The following is a 16,376-nucleotide window of genomic DNA, read 5'->3' on the forward strand; positions in this document are numbered from 1 at the left end:
AAAAATGAAATAAATCACAGATCCAGAATAACTTCTCGGTTCTTTATTTAACAAACATGAAATTCTGTAAATAAAATAAAGTAAATAACTACAAGAAAATATTTATTCACACACAGAGACCACATAAACTTGCAAAAGTAATCCAGTGTATTTTACACTGAACTAAAAAGTTTGACGAGTGAACACTCACTCCCTGATCAGGTTGCATCTGCAGGCTGTGCATCCTTAGTCTGCTTACACTCCCTCTCTTTGAAGAATCCTCTTTGCTCATTGATGGCTTTCTGTAAAAGGGCTATGTTTACACCGTCAACACAGTTCAGCAGACGGGCACGGATCATTACGCCAACGCCTGGAAAAGATGAGAAGACAGAAGTGAAGGTAGGCAGAGAGCAGAAAGTCCTTGAGGTAATTCAATAAGCATAGCGATCGAGAGTTCATTCATGAAAATAACACACTAGGTGAAGACGTCTGCGGTCACTTCCTGTCAAAAGTTTGAGGTGGAAAAACACACACGATTCTACCTGCCGTGAGCTCAAACGGAAAAATACAGAATTTACATAATTGTTTTATTTCCACCTACAGCATTTAAGCATTTATCAGATATACGCCTTTATTTACCTATGTACCTGTTTGCCTGCGTCACTCAACAAGGTAACACATGCTTCAATTTAGTTGCTCCATCAACAGTGGTTATTTATGAGAGATCATAAAGTTTATCCTTACCCTCGGCAGTTTCCGTTTCACCCAGAACGATGTACTGGGCCCCAATTATTGGGTTAAAGGGCTCCACAAACAACGTGTGGACAACCACGCTGTGCTCTTTTGATGCATGCTGAGCTGACAGCGTCGCTCTGGACTCCTCAGACTGATAGCTGACAAGTCTGGAAAATATAAAATGTATTTACTGAGCAGGTTTTTTGCAATTCATAGTACTTTTACTTTTTAATCTGCATTCATTTTGCTATTGAAATGTTGAACTTGGTGGCAGAAATGTTGTATTAAGTTAGTCAAAATCCATACGTAACAGAGGAAAAACAACATATTATCTATCTAAGACCAGAATGTACATAGTTAGGAATGGAATTAACATAGGGTAAATTAAAGCTAATACAGAATACATTTAATTTCGACTTTATTATGTACTCATAGTACATAGATTATGTATAATATATATACCTAATATGCACATTGAAAGATTCCATAGGCACAAAAAATTTGAATAAAATCAACATTTACAAATAAAACCCACCGGCCAAATGTTCTCACTGATTCTCCTTCCTGAATGGATCCAGAAACTATTTCCCATGGAAAATGAAAAACTGCAGCAGCAGGAAGCATAGTGTTAAAACAAAAACATCAAAACAAATGAAAGAGTTAGACAACGACAACAACAACAACTCCGATTTTGGGGGAAAAGTGTGTGCTTCCGGGATACGTATCACGTGACAAATCAGGCTCCGCCCACCGCCACAACCACGTCTGCGCCTGCGCAGAAGCAACTCGTTTCTCCGTGGTCAGAGTTTGTCAGGTGCGGTAGAGCGAGAAGAAGAAGAAGGAGAAGAAGGAGAAGAACGACTATACTTTTACATTTTAATCGCTCTCTTTTTACGTTTCGTGTTGTTTTCTCTGTGCGGTACACAGCCATGAATCCCGATATTGTCAAAGAGCGACAGAATGCCACTTTTGACGTTGAGAAATTGATCAACGTTCTGGACCGAGGCCCAGAAAAGACGAAAAGAAGACGAGAAATCGGTGAGTTTACTCATTAAGGGTTAATTTACTCTCCACTGGCGACACTTGATATTATAAGAGCAGTTATTGTTGACAGTGACACGTGTTAACGTGCAGAGAAATGCTAGCAAACAATGTTTTTTTTTTCTATTTTGCTGCTAGCTACACAGTTAGCTGACCTTTCCTCCACAGTGTTGCTGAATTGCACCCAAAGTTTTACGTAAATTTAAACCTTATCTCAGCTGAGGGCCGATATAAGGTGTTATTTGTGATATGACCTCGGTCTGGTGGTTTATGTTGTTGTGGTAAATTCGGCGTTGGTTATAGTATGTTCAATGTTAATGTCAGGGTAAAATAACTTATCAGTAATGTGACATTGGCAAAGAGGGTCGACCAGTTGGTCTAAACATCCCATAATGTTTTTTTTATGATGTATTTTTCTTGTTTTATTGTTTGTTCTTAGGTCTATCAGGTCACACGTTTGTATGTTTTATTTGTTTATCTCTAATGTACAGCACTATGTTTCAGCTGTTGTTGTTGTTTTAAAGTGCTTTATAAATAAAGTTGGATTGGATTGGATAATAATAGAGGCTGAACTTCTAATCCCCCATAGGAGTATACGACATAGTACAATAAAGCTTTGTGTTTGTCTTTGTTTATTTTACATATGGTTATTGGTTTACAGGTGCATTGCAAGTTAGATGAGCTCTCTGACATACATTAACTTTACATAAGGTGCAATTCATTGTGTGCTGGGAATAAGAACAACTATGTGCTTTGAATCATTGTCAAAAGTACATACTATATTCGGTTCCAGTGTTAGTCCAAGCTGGAGATGGGTTACTTGGTGTAAGTCCTGAATATTCAGTGCATCTTTATACATCCATACACATTTAAGTTTAATTTTCCATCCCCTCGTCTTGAATGTCCGTATATCCAGCTTTACAGTCTAACGGGTGCCTGTGTTTTCTAATCTCCACTCTAGAGTCGCTGGTTTTCAACGATCCCGAGTTTAAGGAGGAGAATCCAAACTTCCTGTCCCGCAGCGAACGCTACGATCAGGCTGTTCGGAAAAGTGTCAACATGATTCTGAAGCTCCGGCAGCACGGCATCACAGACCCGGAGGAGATCTACTACTACAAGAGGTAAAACATTCGTTATTAACACGGCGCTCCACACACACAGACTTTGGTAAAAAATGTGGGGGGATATTTTTGTATTTAATAATAATGTTATCCTGACTTTTATTTCATAAGTAAACATAGAGTGGTTAGAAGGCACACGGTGCAAACTCAGGAATATCACAGCTAAGAAATAGCTAGTTTCAAATGAGTCTAAATATCATAAAATATGCGAGATAAAGATGTGTGGTTTGTTCCTCAATGAAAGATAAACAAACCAGTCAGTTGTGGTTTTAAAATTCTCTTTTAACACAAAAATCTGAGTAATTTAATTATATGTTTTTTACGCCTCAAAGTGTGTTTGCATACAACATATATGTTGATGTTTTTTATACTAATATACACCATGTATGGCCAAAAACTACATGTAACAGACTATGTACTGTACACTTAATGCTACACTTAAATACATACATACTACATGTATTTATTTTAAAACAAACTGCACTTTCAAGTATAGTATTGTCAGTATTTGAAGTTATGTAATTCGTCCTTAAACTGGAGTAAAGGGTGTTGGATGAATGCAGTTTGAACGTGTTTTGAGTTTGAGGCCTTGATGAGGTTCAGTGAGAGCAAAGTTCATTGTGAGATTATAACTGTGCTAGAGGGTATGAGAGCGTTTTACCAGTTGTAATGGATAATAATACTTAAAGAAAATATCACCTTAAGGTGTATTATGATGATGCAAAATTAGTATTTTATTATTATTGGTGCTATTTGTGTTCCAACTGGGCAACAAGTGCAATTTTTGGGGTGTTTTGGTCAAGTGTGTGCCGTGTTTCTTCACTTTGGAGCTTCGTCCGTGTGCGTGATGTAGATTCTCAGAAGGATTATTTTAGAGATGAAACGATTAATCGATGAATTGATTATTAATCGATTACTAAATTAAACGGCAACTATTTTGATAATCGGTTTGAAGCTTTTTTCGTGATTAAAACAAGATTTCTGACTGTTTTAGCTTCTTAAATGTGAATATTTGCTTAGTTTATTTGCTCCACATGAACAAAGAAATCATTAAAACTGAATCATTTTGGTTTGTGGACAAAACAAGACATTCAAGTCATTTCCAGGTTTGACGAACACTGATCAACGTTTTTTAACATTTTATGACATTGTATGGACCAACCGATTCATCGATTAATCGAGAAAATAATCGACAGATTAATCGATTACCAAAATAATCGTTAGTTGCAGCTCTAGATTATTTACCTCGTCACTGTTGAAATATGATATATTACAAACTCAACCATGATTCAGCGCAACATCCAGACATGTAAATCATTTGTATGTGTGAGATTAACAGCCGCATTGTTTTTTTGTTTGTTTTTTGAGACGTCTATAACAAAGTGATCAAATTACATTAAAGGGATAGTTCGGATTAAGTTGTATGACACACACCCCCGGATGAGTGAGGGTTTGGGGACACAAAAATCTGAACTATCCCTTTTAATACGTCAGTGACATGGTGTCAGAGAAGTCCTCAATTGTGTATCACCATCGTTCCCTTCACCCAGTTTTGCAACCGGCAACCACCCTGACGCCATGGGCCTACACTTTGTCATGTTCCTCCCGTCCCTGTACGGCCAGTGCGACCCCCAGCAGGCCAGGAAATGGTTGCCTCTGGCAGAGTCCTTCCAAGTCGTGGGCACATATGCCCAAACTGAGCTGGGTCATGGTCAGTCCTGGACCTAGTCTGGAATAACACACACACATTATAACTGTTTATAATTGAATGTTTAGCCCAAATTCATTATTACGGAACAGGAGAAGCTTAAAACAGACTGTGCCCGGGTACAGCTCGGATGATTTGTTATCATGCGTGTATTTGACAGATCCAAATCTGTGGAAAATTCAAAATCTAAATAGCTGCATGTGCTTTCTGACAACTGACTTTCAAAAACACCCATAAATGATGATTTCTGCCCTCGTAAACTCATATATATAACTATAGGTCAAGGATTTTGTGACAGATTTCAAACATGTTGATTCCAGACAGGGATCGGAGTGCATACTGCAAAGGCTTCACTTTAATTCTGATATCTATTGAAGATACTCAAGTTTGTGATATCGGTATCGGAGACGCGAAAAACGTTGGTTTGGACTATCCCTTTTAATACGTCAGTCACTTGGTGTATGACAAGTCTTAACCTCAATTGTGTATCACCAACATCATTTCCTTCACCTAGTTTTGCGAGACGAAACCTACACGAAGCCATGGGCCTACACTTTGCCATGTTCCTCCCGTCCCTGTACGGCCAGTGCGACCCCCAGCAGGCCAGGAAATGGTTGCCTCTGGCAGAGTCCTTCCAAGTCGTGGGCACATATGCCCAAACTGAGCTGGGTCATGGTCAGTCCTGGACCTAGTCTGTAATAACACACACATATATAACACATATTATAACTGTTTATAATTCATTTGTTTAAATGTTTAGCCCAAATTCATTATTATGGAACAGGAGAAGCTTAAAACAGACTGTGCCGGGTACAGCTCGGATGATTTGTTATATGTGTTTTTGACAGATCCAAATCTGTGGAAAATTCTAAATCTAAATCACTGCATGTGCTTTCTGACAACTGACTTTCAAAAACACCCATAAATGATGATTTCCGCCCTGGTAAACTCACATATATATAACTATATCTCAGGGATTAAAGTGTGTGACAGATTTCAAAAACACAATAATGAATTGCAAAGGCTTCACTTTAATCTTGGTGTCTGTATCGAAGATACTTTGAGTTTGTGATATCGGTATTGGTATCGGTTTTTCTGTCACAGCTGCCCGCTCTCTTCTCTTCTTCCTCTGTTGTTTGATTAGCGCATGAGAGAACAAGAAACCCTGTCCTTTTCATTCAATCATGAATCAAAAGCGGGAGAAGCTGTATTATGTGCTGCAGAAGTATCTGCTCCGCGAGGCCCTTAATGAGGCTCCGACTCTGAATGATGCTCTTTGTTAATTTGAGAGCCTGAGAAATCTGTGGCGCAGGAGAACGTGCACCAAACTAAAGTGGATGTTGTTATAAGTTTGGGTTTAGTCATAGTAGATAGTAGATATTTAGATTACCTGTGTTTTTACAGGATCAAGCTGAACGTTAGGCTGTTTAATTACCTCCGCCAAGGAGGTTATGTCTTCGCCGGAGTTTGTTTGTTTTTCTGGATGGATTTGGATGACATTTTCAGGAAATTTTCGCAATGGTACCAGGAACAAGTGATGAACTTTTGGGCGTGATCCGTAGTCGCTATCACTATTTTTATCGCTGTTTTGTAGTTGGCTGAGCTGCCTTGGCAGAGGTCGGTGCCAATGTTCTCAAGCTGAAGCCCTTCGTTAACGCGTTTAACGAAGGGTAATAGGTTAGCGCGCGTTAATGCATGACACGTTTCCATGACGACTGACCGGAAAAAGACGCGCATGACGTTAGCTGCATTAGCTCCTTTTATCAACGTTAACGCACAACGCGTTTCCATGACCGCTGACCGGAAAAAGACGCGTGTGACGTCATGTTTACGTGACTCCCGATTGTTAAAAATGAGTCTGTAAAGTAACGCTAAACTTTAAAAACAGAGGCACATACACATTACACAGGTACGCTAACGTTATTTGTAGCGCTGCTCTTTTCCTTTAATAAACAGACCGCTCCAGTTCCAGTGTAGGCACGCTAACTGCGCTAAAAGGAGCTAATGCAGCTAACGGAGCTAACGTCATGCGCGTCTTTTTCCGGTCAGTCGTCATGGGATGTTTTTATTGCTATTTTTATTGACACAGCACTCATCCCTGTGTCTTACCACACACAAGGTGACGTAATGATCATGTTATCCAAATAGTCAAATTTACATAGTCCAACAGTTTGCCTCAAAGGCCTAACCCACATATCAAGTTCTCACATTCGAGGGGCAGGAACCTTCAATTCTTTGGATGTTTTTCTTCTTGTAAAAAAACTTTTTTTTAATCACTTAACAAAAATAGTTACGCATAATCATTTTCTTAATATTCCAACATGTTAATTAATCAACTAATCGTTGCAGCTACCTCTGTCCTAACACATGTGAACTTTGTCTGTCTCGTGGATTGTAGTGACACACTAATAAAACCCTAAAGTCCACCTAAGCTAGCGAAGCCGTCAGGAGGCGATAAACGACAAGTCGATGGGTAAATATATGGGTCACAAACTCCACCTGCAGAAGTCTGATCCCAGGTCTGAACACAAAGTGCATGTGTCAAGGAAACCTCTGACGATTTCTATCTAAATGATTGATGTAAACAAATCACCAATGTATACGGCATGCTCTCAAGTTGTCTTCATTTTTTTGTCACCCCTTTCTCTATCATCTGCAATCCCACTGCTTTAATCTTTCCATCAAAAAAAACAATGATGCATCTACTGTATCTCCCTCTTTGCCTTTACCACGTGACCACCTGCTTTCTGCGTGGCTTAGATGTATGCACCGCAACAGGCCAGAGCCCCTGGATCTCCACCTGGGCATGTTCATCCCCACACTGCTCAACCAGGCCACCTCAGATCAAATGGACCGTTTCTTCATGCCCGCCTGGAACCTAGAGATCGTCGGCACCTACGCTCAAACTGAGATGGGCCACGGTAAAAAAAACAAAAACAAAAAAAACGAACAGCGCAGTCCAAAAATATCAAGCTGGTTTCCTGTTTTTCTTTTCACACTGATCCATCATCAATAAACAGGACGTAGCTTTAGCTTTGAAGAGCCACCAAACGCTTGCCAGCGCCACTTAAATGTAGACCGATGATACATGTTTAAGTCAGACAAATGTTTATTTTCTAACATCAATGTGTACTAAACCCTCCATTAACTAACTTTACTAAGAAAGTCTGTTGTTTGTCGAACACAAGTATTCTTATTAGTATCATTTGTGTATACACTACCGTTCAAAAGTTTGGGCTCACCTATGCAATTTGTGTTGTGTTTTCCTCAAAATTTTAAAAAGATTTTCTCAACATTTAAAAATTTTTTTCTCAAAATTGTATTTATTTTTTTTCAAAATTTTAATTTTTTTTTCTCAAAATTATTTTTTTTTTTTCAAAATTAAAATTGTTTTTTCTCAAAATTTAATTTTTTTTCTCAAAATTTAAAAAAAAATTCTCAAATTTTTTTTTTCTCAAAATGTATTTATTATTCTCAAATATTTGTTTTTTATTCTACAAAATTACTTTTTTTCTCAAATTTAATTTTTTCTCAAAATTGAAAATTTTCTTCTAAACATTAAAAAAAAAATCTATTTTTTTCTCAGCATTTAAATTTCTTTCTCAAAATGTGTCATATTAATTGAAAAAAGGTGATTTTCCTTCAAAAAGTGAGCCCAAACTTTTGAACGGTAGTGTATAAGTCAAATGGTCATAACTTCTTGTAACCATCTGTGGCGCTGACTTTGAAAACACCCCTTTTTCAGGGGGACAGAGAGTAGCCTGACCCACTAAGAAATACAATCTCTGGAATAGACTGTGTTGTGCTTTTGAGATCAACGTTGCCTTTACTAACTCTCCGTGATTGTTGTCGCATGGCTTGACATTTGTCTTTGTCTACAGAGCAGTATCTACTGAGTCTGTGGGAAAACTGTGTGGATCATGTAGAGCATGAACTGAATCACCAGATGTTTTTGGATCTGTCAAATACGTCGTTTTGCTTTATGTTTGTAGTATTTTAACATCGATGCACATTTCAAACTCTCAAGGGCTAAACATGCTTTTGTTGTTTATTTGTCGTTTATTTTTTCCATGTTCATACTGTATATTAATGCATTCTGTATGATGTCCCACTGTGTATTCTATGTGTGTGTGTGGGCTTTTACATGTTGCCTCTCTCTAGGCACACACCTTCGAGGTCTGGAGACCACTGCCACATATGATCCAGCCACACAGGAGTTTGTCATTAACAGTCCCACAGTCAGCTCGATTAAATGGTGGCCCGGAGGACGTGAGTACATTATTTTGCAGCGTGTCATTTAGGAGTCATCTAGTCATTTTAAGCTTCAGTTATCCCCTCGTCTTTTTTGACATAATAGTGTATGACTTTTTGGTCAAATTTTGGACAATTTATTTTATTTTTTTACTTTTGGTCAAATTTTGACAATTTTTTTTTTACTTTTTGGTCAAATTTTGGAAAAAATTTTTTTACTTTTTGGTCAAATTTTGACAACATTCTATAGTATGACTTTTTGGTCAAATTTTTGAATTTTTTTTAAAAACTTTTTGGTCAAATTTTGGATGACTGCTTATGTATGACTTTTTGGTCAAATTTTGGACAATTTATTTAATATTTTTGGTCAAATTTTGGACGATTTATTTTATTTTATTACTTTTTGGTCAAATGTTGACAACATACTATAGTACGACTTTTTGGTCAAATTTGGGAAAACATTTTCTTTTGAACTTTTTGGTCAAATTTTGGACAACATGCTAATGTATGACTCTTTGGTCAAATTTTGGACTTTTTTTTTACCTTTTGGTCAAATTTTGGGAAAACATTTTTTTGTACTTTTTGGTCAAATTTTGGGCGTTTTTTTTAATTTTTTTTACTTTTTGGTCAAATTTTGGATGACATGCCAATGCTAAAAGTGCATCACAATTAAAAAAAAAACCGAACTCTCTTTTTCTCTCGTTCTAGTTGGAAAGACCTCAAACCATGCTATCGTCCTTGCCCAGCTTCACACTCAGGGGAATTGCCACGGTCTGCACGCTTTCCTCGTACCAATCCGTGACATGGAAACGCATGTACCCCTGCCAGGTAACGAGCATACTCACACATAAATCCTCAGCAGTGAAGTGTTTCTTCATATCCTGATTTATCCGTCTCGTCTTTGTCAGGGATTGTGGTCGGCGATATTGGCCCCAAGTTTGGCTTCAGCGAGGTCGACAATGGCTTCCTGAAACTGGACAACGTACGAATCCCGCGGGAGAACATGCTGATGAAATATGCCAAGGTTTGTATGTATAAATGTGATGTTTACCGTGAGGGAATCACTGACAGAGAAGTGTTTATGTATTTAGAAAAACAGATGCTTTATTTGTTTGCAAATATCCTGATTCACTGTAGCGGCATACTGCGAATAGCAGTTTGTCACTATATTTAAGGACAGATGTGCAGATTTGCAAGTACAGTATAAAGCAGCTGTGTCGGGTTGCAGAAACCGCACATCCGGCAACTTGTCCAACATACAAAAGGGCAACATGATGACTTTTTGGTCATATTTTGGAAAAACATTTTTTTTTTACTCTTTGGTCAAATTTTGAAAAAAAACAATTTTTAAAACTTTTTTGTCAAAATTTTGACTTTAAAAACATTTTTTGGACATATTTTTTTTTAAGTTTTTGGTCAATTTTTGGACGACATGCTAATTATGAATTTTTGGTCAAATGTTTACAACATGCTATAGTATGAGTTTTTGGTAAAAAAAATTGACAATTTTTTTTTTAACTTTTTGTTCAAATGTTTACAACATACTTTTCGCTGCTTTCAAACTGAATTGTACAACAAACAAAAGACATGGCTGCGTTGGTAGCCATGTCTTGTTTTGTGCACATTTGCACCTGGGAAAGAAAAATGAGCCCCACAGACTTACAATGACTCTTTCTCACAACCAGGTGGACCCAGACGGAACCTACATGAAGCCACCGAGCGCCAAACTGACCTACGGCACCATGGTGTTCATCCGCTCGCTTATTGTCGGCGAGGCAGCTCAGAGCCTCGCCAAGTCCTGCACAATCGCCATCCGCTACAGCGCTGTACGCCACCAGTCTGAAATCCGGCCTGGGTCAGTCATTTAAAAAGATGAATATCTTTATTATTTACATTACAACCTGTAGAAGTCTTGCTATCATGTATGTCTTTCCATCCCAAAGAGAGCCAGAGCCGCAGATCATTGACTACCAGACTCAGCAGTATAAGCTCTTCCCTCTGCTGGCTATGGCCTACGCCTTCACTATTGTAGGCCAGTATATGAGAGAAACCTACCACCGCATCAGCGGAGACATCAGCCAGGGAGACTTCAGTGAAATGCCTGAGGTAGGGACCACATATTCATGCATGTATGCATGCATGTATGGTCGCTGATTAGCTGAGACTGACGTAGTGTCTCTGTCTGTCGATCCTCAGCTCCACGCTCTGTCTGCGGGTTTGAAGGCCTTCACCACGTGGGCGGCCAACAGCGCCGTGGAGGTGTGCCGTATGTCGTGCGGCGGCCACGGCTACTCGTGCAGCAGTGCTCTGCCCGACATTTACGTGGAGCTCACACCTATGTGCACCTACGAGGGGGAGAACACGGTCATGATGCTGCAGACGGCGAGGTAATTCAATAACCTACAACTGATACGGGCTTAAAACATCATCTTTTGTTGTGTAGCCTTCACTGTGCGTGACCTTCTCGAACCGTTTATCCGTGCAGATACCTGGTGAAGAGCTACCAGCAGGCTAAAGCCGGCCAGCAGCTGAGCGGCTCGGTGTCGTACCTGAGCGACTCGGAGCAAAGGAGGGTGCAGCCGCAGCCCGTCGCCGCCAGACCAACCGTGGTCGACATCAATGACCTGGCCAGTCTCGTGGAGGTCTACAAGCTACGAGCTGCCAAGTAAGAGACGGGAACGGAGCCGAGTCGCAGTCCAAAGGCGTCGTTTCTCATAAAAAGATATCACGTTTTGAACAATCCCAGCTTTTTGGTTCATTCAGGTGAATGTGTGTTTGTAGTTTAGTGCAGCTGGCAGCCAAGAGCATTCAGCAGGAATTACAGAACAGGAAGAGCCAGGCGGACGCCTGGAACTGCAGCGCCACTGACCTGGTCCGAGCCTCAGATGTAAGTTCTGTTCCTGTGTGTGTGTGTGTCACTTTAATTGTTTAAATACTATTCTGAAGCCTGCTGTGATCGTCTTCATTAATATTAATACTATATTTTCTTAAATCTCATATGTAACAAATTTTCAGTCATTGTCATTTAGTCATTTTAAGCTTCAGTTATCCCCTCATTTTATGACTTTTTTGACATACTAAAGTATGACTTTTTGGTAAAGTTTTGGACGACATACTATAGTATGATTTTTTTGGCCAAATTCTGGACAATTTTTAAATTGTTGACTTTTTGGACAAATTTTGGGCAATTTTTAAATTGTTGACTTTTTGGTCAAATTCTGGACAATTTTTAAATTGTTTACTTTTTGCACAAATTTTGGGCAATTTTTAAATTGTTTACTTTTTGCACAAATTTTGGGCAATTTTTAAATTGTTTACTTTTTGGTCAAATTCTGGACAATTTTTTTTCTCAACTTTTTGGTCAAATTCTGTACATTTTTTCCCTCAACTTTTTGGTCAAATTTTGGACGACATACTAATGTATTAATTTTTTTTTGTCAAATTTTGGACGCCATACTATAGTATGACTTTTTGGTCAAAATTTTGACAATTTTTTATTTTTTAATTTTTGGTCAAATTTTGGACATTTTTAATTTTTTTACTTTTTGGCCAAATTTTGGATCTTTTTTTTTTCATCTTTTTTTTATTTTATTTTGGATACTATATACTATAGTATGACTTTTTGGTCAAATTTTGGACGACATACTATATTATGACTCCTTTCCATCTCATTTGTTTCTGTTATATGTCCTGTGTTTTTTGCCCGCAGGCGCACTGTCACTATGTTGTCGTGAAGCTCTTCACTGAGAAGCTTGGAGAGATCAACGACACGGCGATACACTCAGTACTGTCAACACTGGCTCTGCTCTACGCCCTGCACGGCATCCAACAGAACTCTGGAGATTTCCTCCTGGTCAGTGTTTATTTTCTTACTCTTGGATGACTGTGTGAGATACAGCAGCATGTTTTCAGCCACATCTTTTTTCCTTTCTCTTTCAGGCTGGACTGCTGAGAGGGCCCCAGGTGCTGCAGATCTCTGTCCGTATAAAGGACCTTCTGTCTCAGCTGAGACCCAACGCTGTGGCACTGGTCGACTCGTTCGACATCGACGACAATAAGCTGAATTCAGTGCTGGGACGTTATGACGGCAACGTCTACGAGAACCTGTTTGAATATGCTCGCAGCTCTCCCCTGAACGCCACAGAGGTCAGTCAGTGATGCCACAGTGAAATAATATTCATTCATTTATTAAATTGGTATTCAGACCCTTTTTCTTTTTAGCCAATTATAAATGTGTTTTATAGGTTGGAATGAGAAGCACCACACCCATTAATGCTTTGGAATGGATCATGAAATGTTTTAGTTGATTCTTAAGGAATCCATGTGTTCTGTGATTGTTTATGATGAAGTACTGTTCTGTACAGACATGCAGCTGATTCAGTGTTCCATTCAATTAATTAATTAATTAATTAATTAATTAATTAATTAATTAAATAAATACATAAATAAATATACATGAATTAGTTAATTAATTAATTACTTAATTAATTAATTAAGTAATTAATATAGTAAGAGGAAAACTAACTTACAATAAATAGAGGACTTTAATGTTTAAATATTGACAGTAATATTTAATTATTTAATTAATTCAATAATTAGTTAATTAAATAATTAAATAAATACATACATAAATACATTAATTAACTCATTAATATAGTAAGAGAAAAATATTTAATTAAATAATTAGTTAATTAAATAATTAAATAAATACATTAATTAAATAATAAGTTAATTAAATAAATACATACATAAATACATTATTTAATTAATTAATATAGTAAGAGGAAAACTAACTTACAATAAATAAAGGACTTAAATATTGACAGAAATATGCAGAATTTTGACTGAGGTGAGAGTCTTATTACATCCTTCTGTTACATGAACGTGAGATAAATGACAATCTTGTAGAAATGTCGTTAAGATGTGTTTTGTATGCGTGTGTTTATTTGGTGATTATGTTCATTTATTGCATGATTTTAGCTCATTGTATTCCCTTCCTCTCGTCCACAGGTCCACGAGTCTTTCCACAAGTATCTGAAGCCTCTGCGGGGCAAACTGTGAGCTGTGACCTTTGCACCTTGAATCCTGGTTCTGATCATTTTTACTCTGTGCTCATATTCACTACTAACAGACAAAAACAAAACAGGATTACATCACTTTAACGTAGATACGTCAGGCTCGTTCTCTCGACTAATGAGCGTTAAGAGGGAAGTCCTATCGTGTAGACTGTAAAGTAGACGGTGGACTCGATGTCAGATCTGCTGTAAAAAAAACCTTTTGTGGAGTTAATATTTTCAGCCTAGTGTTGATTATGCTGCAAAAACAAATCAAGGATCTAAATCGTCGTGTTTTCCGTTCTCATGTTTTTTTTTTTCGCAGTGTGCCTAATGACTCTTTTACACTAAAGATGGATTTGTCCTTATTTGTTATTGTCAGCGTTACATGACCACAGAGTGAACCAACTGCAAAATCAGTTGTGGTTGTTTCCCTTGACGACATGGACCAAAATAATGCAATTTTAAAAAAAAAATACACGTATAGTTTTGGAGGCATTGAAATACATCAACCACAAGTTTTGAAACTTATATTACATTACATGAACTCTAATACACATTAGCTTCAAATGTGCTTCGGTGTAATCTGAATTTTAATTTGTGCTGTTTGTTGTTTTGTCATCTTTTGGAGAAAACAGTCCAACAAACAATCCAGACAATTGCACTAAATAATTCCAGTTCGCGTACGTGACGTCACAGAGATGAAACAATCTGCCTTTGAAGGATTCTTTTGGTTTATTTTTGTATGTAAAGAAGCATCACAACACAGGATTTGTGAATCTTGGTTTACACCTAACCCTGCAGGAGTCCAGTTTGCTCTGTGAGCACTCAAACAGTCGATGAATTGAAGCACACTTGGGCTTTTAATGACCTATAAAGAGGGTTTTGTTGTAATATAATATCATGATGTGTCCTGGAGGAATGATCCTTATCTAAGCAATGGAGAAAGTTGTCATAAAAAGTCCTATCATTTCATTTCTTTTACTTTTTTTTAATCACTGGATTTCTGCTGCATGGGCATAATGTTTCCGTACGCTGTATATTGACTAAGCCGTTTATTAAGTTAATGGGATGATTTTCGCTATTTTAATGGTTGGTGAATAATATTAACTTCTATTAATAATAAAAATAAAAAGCTATGTAATTACTGTTTTGTGTTGATCTCTCTTGATCCTGTGGTTAAACAGAGTGAATAACTTGTCAAGCCGGTAACAGTCAAATACAAAAGCGTTATACATTGTAAAATCAATGTTTTTGACTTTTAATTAGTTATATATGAAGTACAGCAGTACTTTAAATGACCTGGGGGCCAGTGAACTTCTAGTCTGGTCAGGAGGGGCCAGGTCGAGTGGAAAAAGTCCCAGCAATTCGGGGAAAAATTAACGGTTTAGTGATTAAAAAATGATCTTGATAATCCATCATGATGTTGCAATGACAAATATTTAGTAAAATTGTTTGTTTTGATATATAGCTCAAGACAGAAAATAACCCCCAAACCATCATTTAAAATAAGTGAGTTTGAAACCCCTCTAAAGCATACTAAATTTGGAGCTGCATTATTTTTGTCATATAATAGTTACTATAGTATGACTTTTTGGCAAAAAAAAAGTCATCCAAAATTAACAAAAAAGTCATACTATAGTTACTATAGTATGACTTTTTTGTGTCAAATTTTGGATGACATACCAATGTATGTCTTTTTGGTCAAATTTTGCTATAGAATGACTTTGTCAAATTTTGAACGACATGCTATAGTATGACTTTTTTTTGCTACAGTATGACTTTTTGGTCACATTTTGGACGACATACTGTTTTATGTGTTTATGGTCAAATTTTGGACCACATACTATAGAGTGACTTTTTTGTTAAATTTTGGACGACATACTATAATATGACTTTTTTGTTAAATTTTGGATGACATACTATAGTATGACTTTTTGGTCAGATTTTGCTATAGAATGACTTTGGTCAAATTTTGCTATAGAATGACTTTGGTCAGATTTTGGACGACATACTATAGTATGACTTTTTGGTCAAATATTGCTATAGAATGACTTTGGTCAAATTTTGCTATAGAATGACTTTGGTCCAATTTTGGACGACATACTATAGTATGACTTTTTGGCCAAAAGCGTATATTTAAATGTTGAATTCAATAATTTACAATAAGTGTAGAGCCGCAGGACATCGACTGGCGGGCCGCGAGTTTGCTCTAAAGCGTGCTAAATTTGGAGCTGCATTATTAAAAAGGTGAGGAAAGCAAATTCCAAAGAAAGTTTACCTTGGAAAGACACCTACTGAATATTTAATACATTGTTATCTTCATTTTGTTTCTCAAATTAGTTTTGCGGCTCCAGATTAATTCTACTTACGCGGCGTGGGGTCCAAAATGGCTTGCAGACCCCCCCCTGCTATGTGAATTTATTGGTGTCGCCCACCAGCAGTACCACCATTGTCCAGCAGATGGGGGGCGTGTACAGGGGATCG

The 16,376-nt window shown here is 37.6% G+C and overlaps 2 protein-coding genes across 3 annotated transcripts; one reads left to right on the forward strand and one right to left on the reverse strand.

Moving 5' to 3' along the window:
* Window positions 1-122: 122 nt before the first annotated feature.
* ten1 (TEN1 subunit of CST complex) lies at window positions 123-1,389 on the reverse strand. Its single transcript, XM_083909415.1, has 3 exons — window positions 1,250-1,389; window positions 724-881; window positions 123-349 (listed from the first exon to the last, which is right to left on the reverse strand). Exons 1-3 carry the CDS (start codon window positions 1,336-1,338, stop codon window positions 198-200), a joined length of 399 nt encoding a protein of 132 aa, XP_083765541.1. The 5' UTR covers window positions 1,339-1,389; the 3' UTR covers window positions 123-197.
* Window positions 1,390-1,544: 155 nt separating this feature from the next.
* On the forward strand, window positions 1,545-14,980 carry acox1 (acyl-CoA oxidase 1, palmitoyl). Of its 2 annotated transcripts, XM_083909557.1 has the most exons (14): window positions 1,545-1,752; window positions 2,717-2,876; window positions 7,345-7,505; window positions 8,746-8,853; window positions 9,544-9,663; window positions 9,744-9,859; window positions 10,521-10,690; window positions 10,779-10,941; window positions 11,032-11,222; window positions 11,321-11,500; window positions 11,617-11,722; window positions 12,545-12,688; window positions 12,775-12,981; window positions 13,846-14,980. In XM_083909557.1, the coding sequence occupies exons 1-14, from the start codon at window positions 1,644-1,646 to the stop codon at window positions 13,894-13,896; spliced, it is 1,986 nt and encodes a 661-aa protein (XP_083765683.1). In that variant the 5' UTR covers window positions 1,545-1,643; the 3' UTR covers window positions 13,897-14,980. The 2 variants fall into 2 exon arrangements, with proteins under 2 accessions (XP_083765683.1, XP_083765684.1); XM_083909558.1 differs by lacking the exons at window positions 1,545-1,752; window positions 2,717-2,876; window positions 7,345-7,505 and adding an exon at window positions 5,106-5,259.
* Window positions 14,981-16,376: the final 1,396 nt, after the last annotated feature.

This window comes from Microchirus variegatus (genome assembly GCF_963457635.1).
Source record: "Microchirus variegatus genome assembly, chromosome: 23".
In the NCBI taxonomy this organism is placed as follows: domain Eukaryota; kingdom Metazoa; phylum Chordata; class Actinopteri; order Pleuronectiformes; family Soleidae; genus Microchirus; species Microchirus variegatus.

What these genes read in the sequence shown, in the direction of transcription:
- ten1 (XM_083909415.1), bottom strand. Translation starts at nt 1,338, where the DNA reads ATGCTTCCTGCTGCTGCAGTTTTTCATTTTCCATGGGAAATAGTTTCT. An exon ending in TCAGTGAGAACATTTGGCCG is followed by an intron (nt 882 to 1,249) that starts GTGGGTTTTATT and finishes TATATTTTCCAG; the next exon opens with ACTTGTCAGCTATCAGTCTG. An exon ending in TGAAACGGAAACTGCCGAGG is followed by an intron (nt 350 to 723) that starts GTAAGGATAAAC and finishes CATCTTTTCCAG; the next exon opens with GCGTTGGCGTAATGATCCGT.
- acox1 (XM_083909557.1), top strand. Translation starts at nt 1,644, where the DNA reads ATGAATCCCGATATTGTCAAAGAGCGACAGAATGCCACTTTTGACGTT. An exon ending in TCAAACTGAGATGGGCCACG is followed by an intron (nt 7,506 to 8,745) that starts GTAAAAAAAACA and finishes GCCTCTCTCTAG; the next exon opens with GCACACACCTTCGAGGTCTG. An exon ending in CTCCCCTGAACGCCACAGAG is followed by an intron (nt 12,982 to 13,845) that starts GTCAGTCAGTGA and finishes TCTCGTCCACAG; the next exon opens with GTCCACGAGTCTTTCCACAA.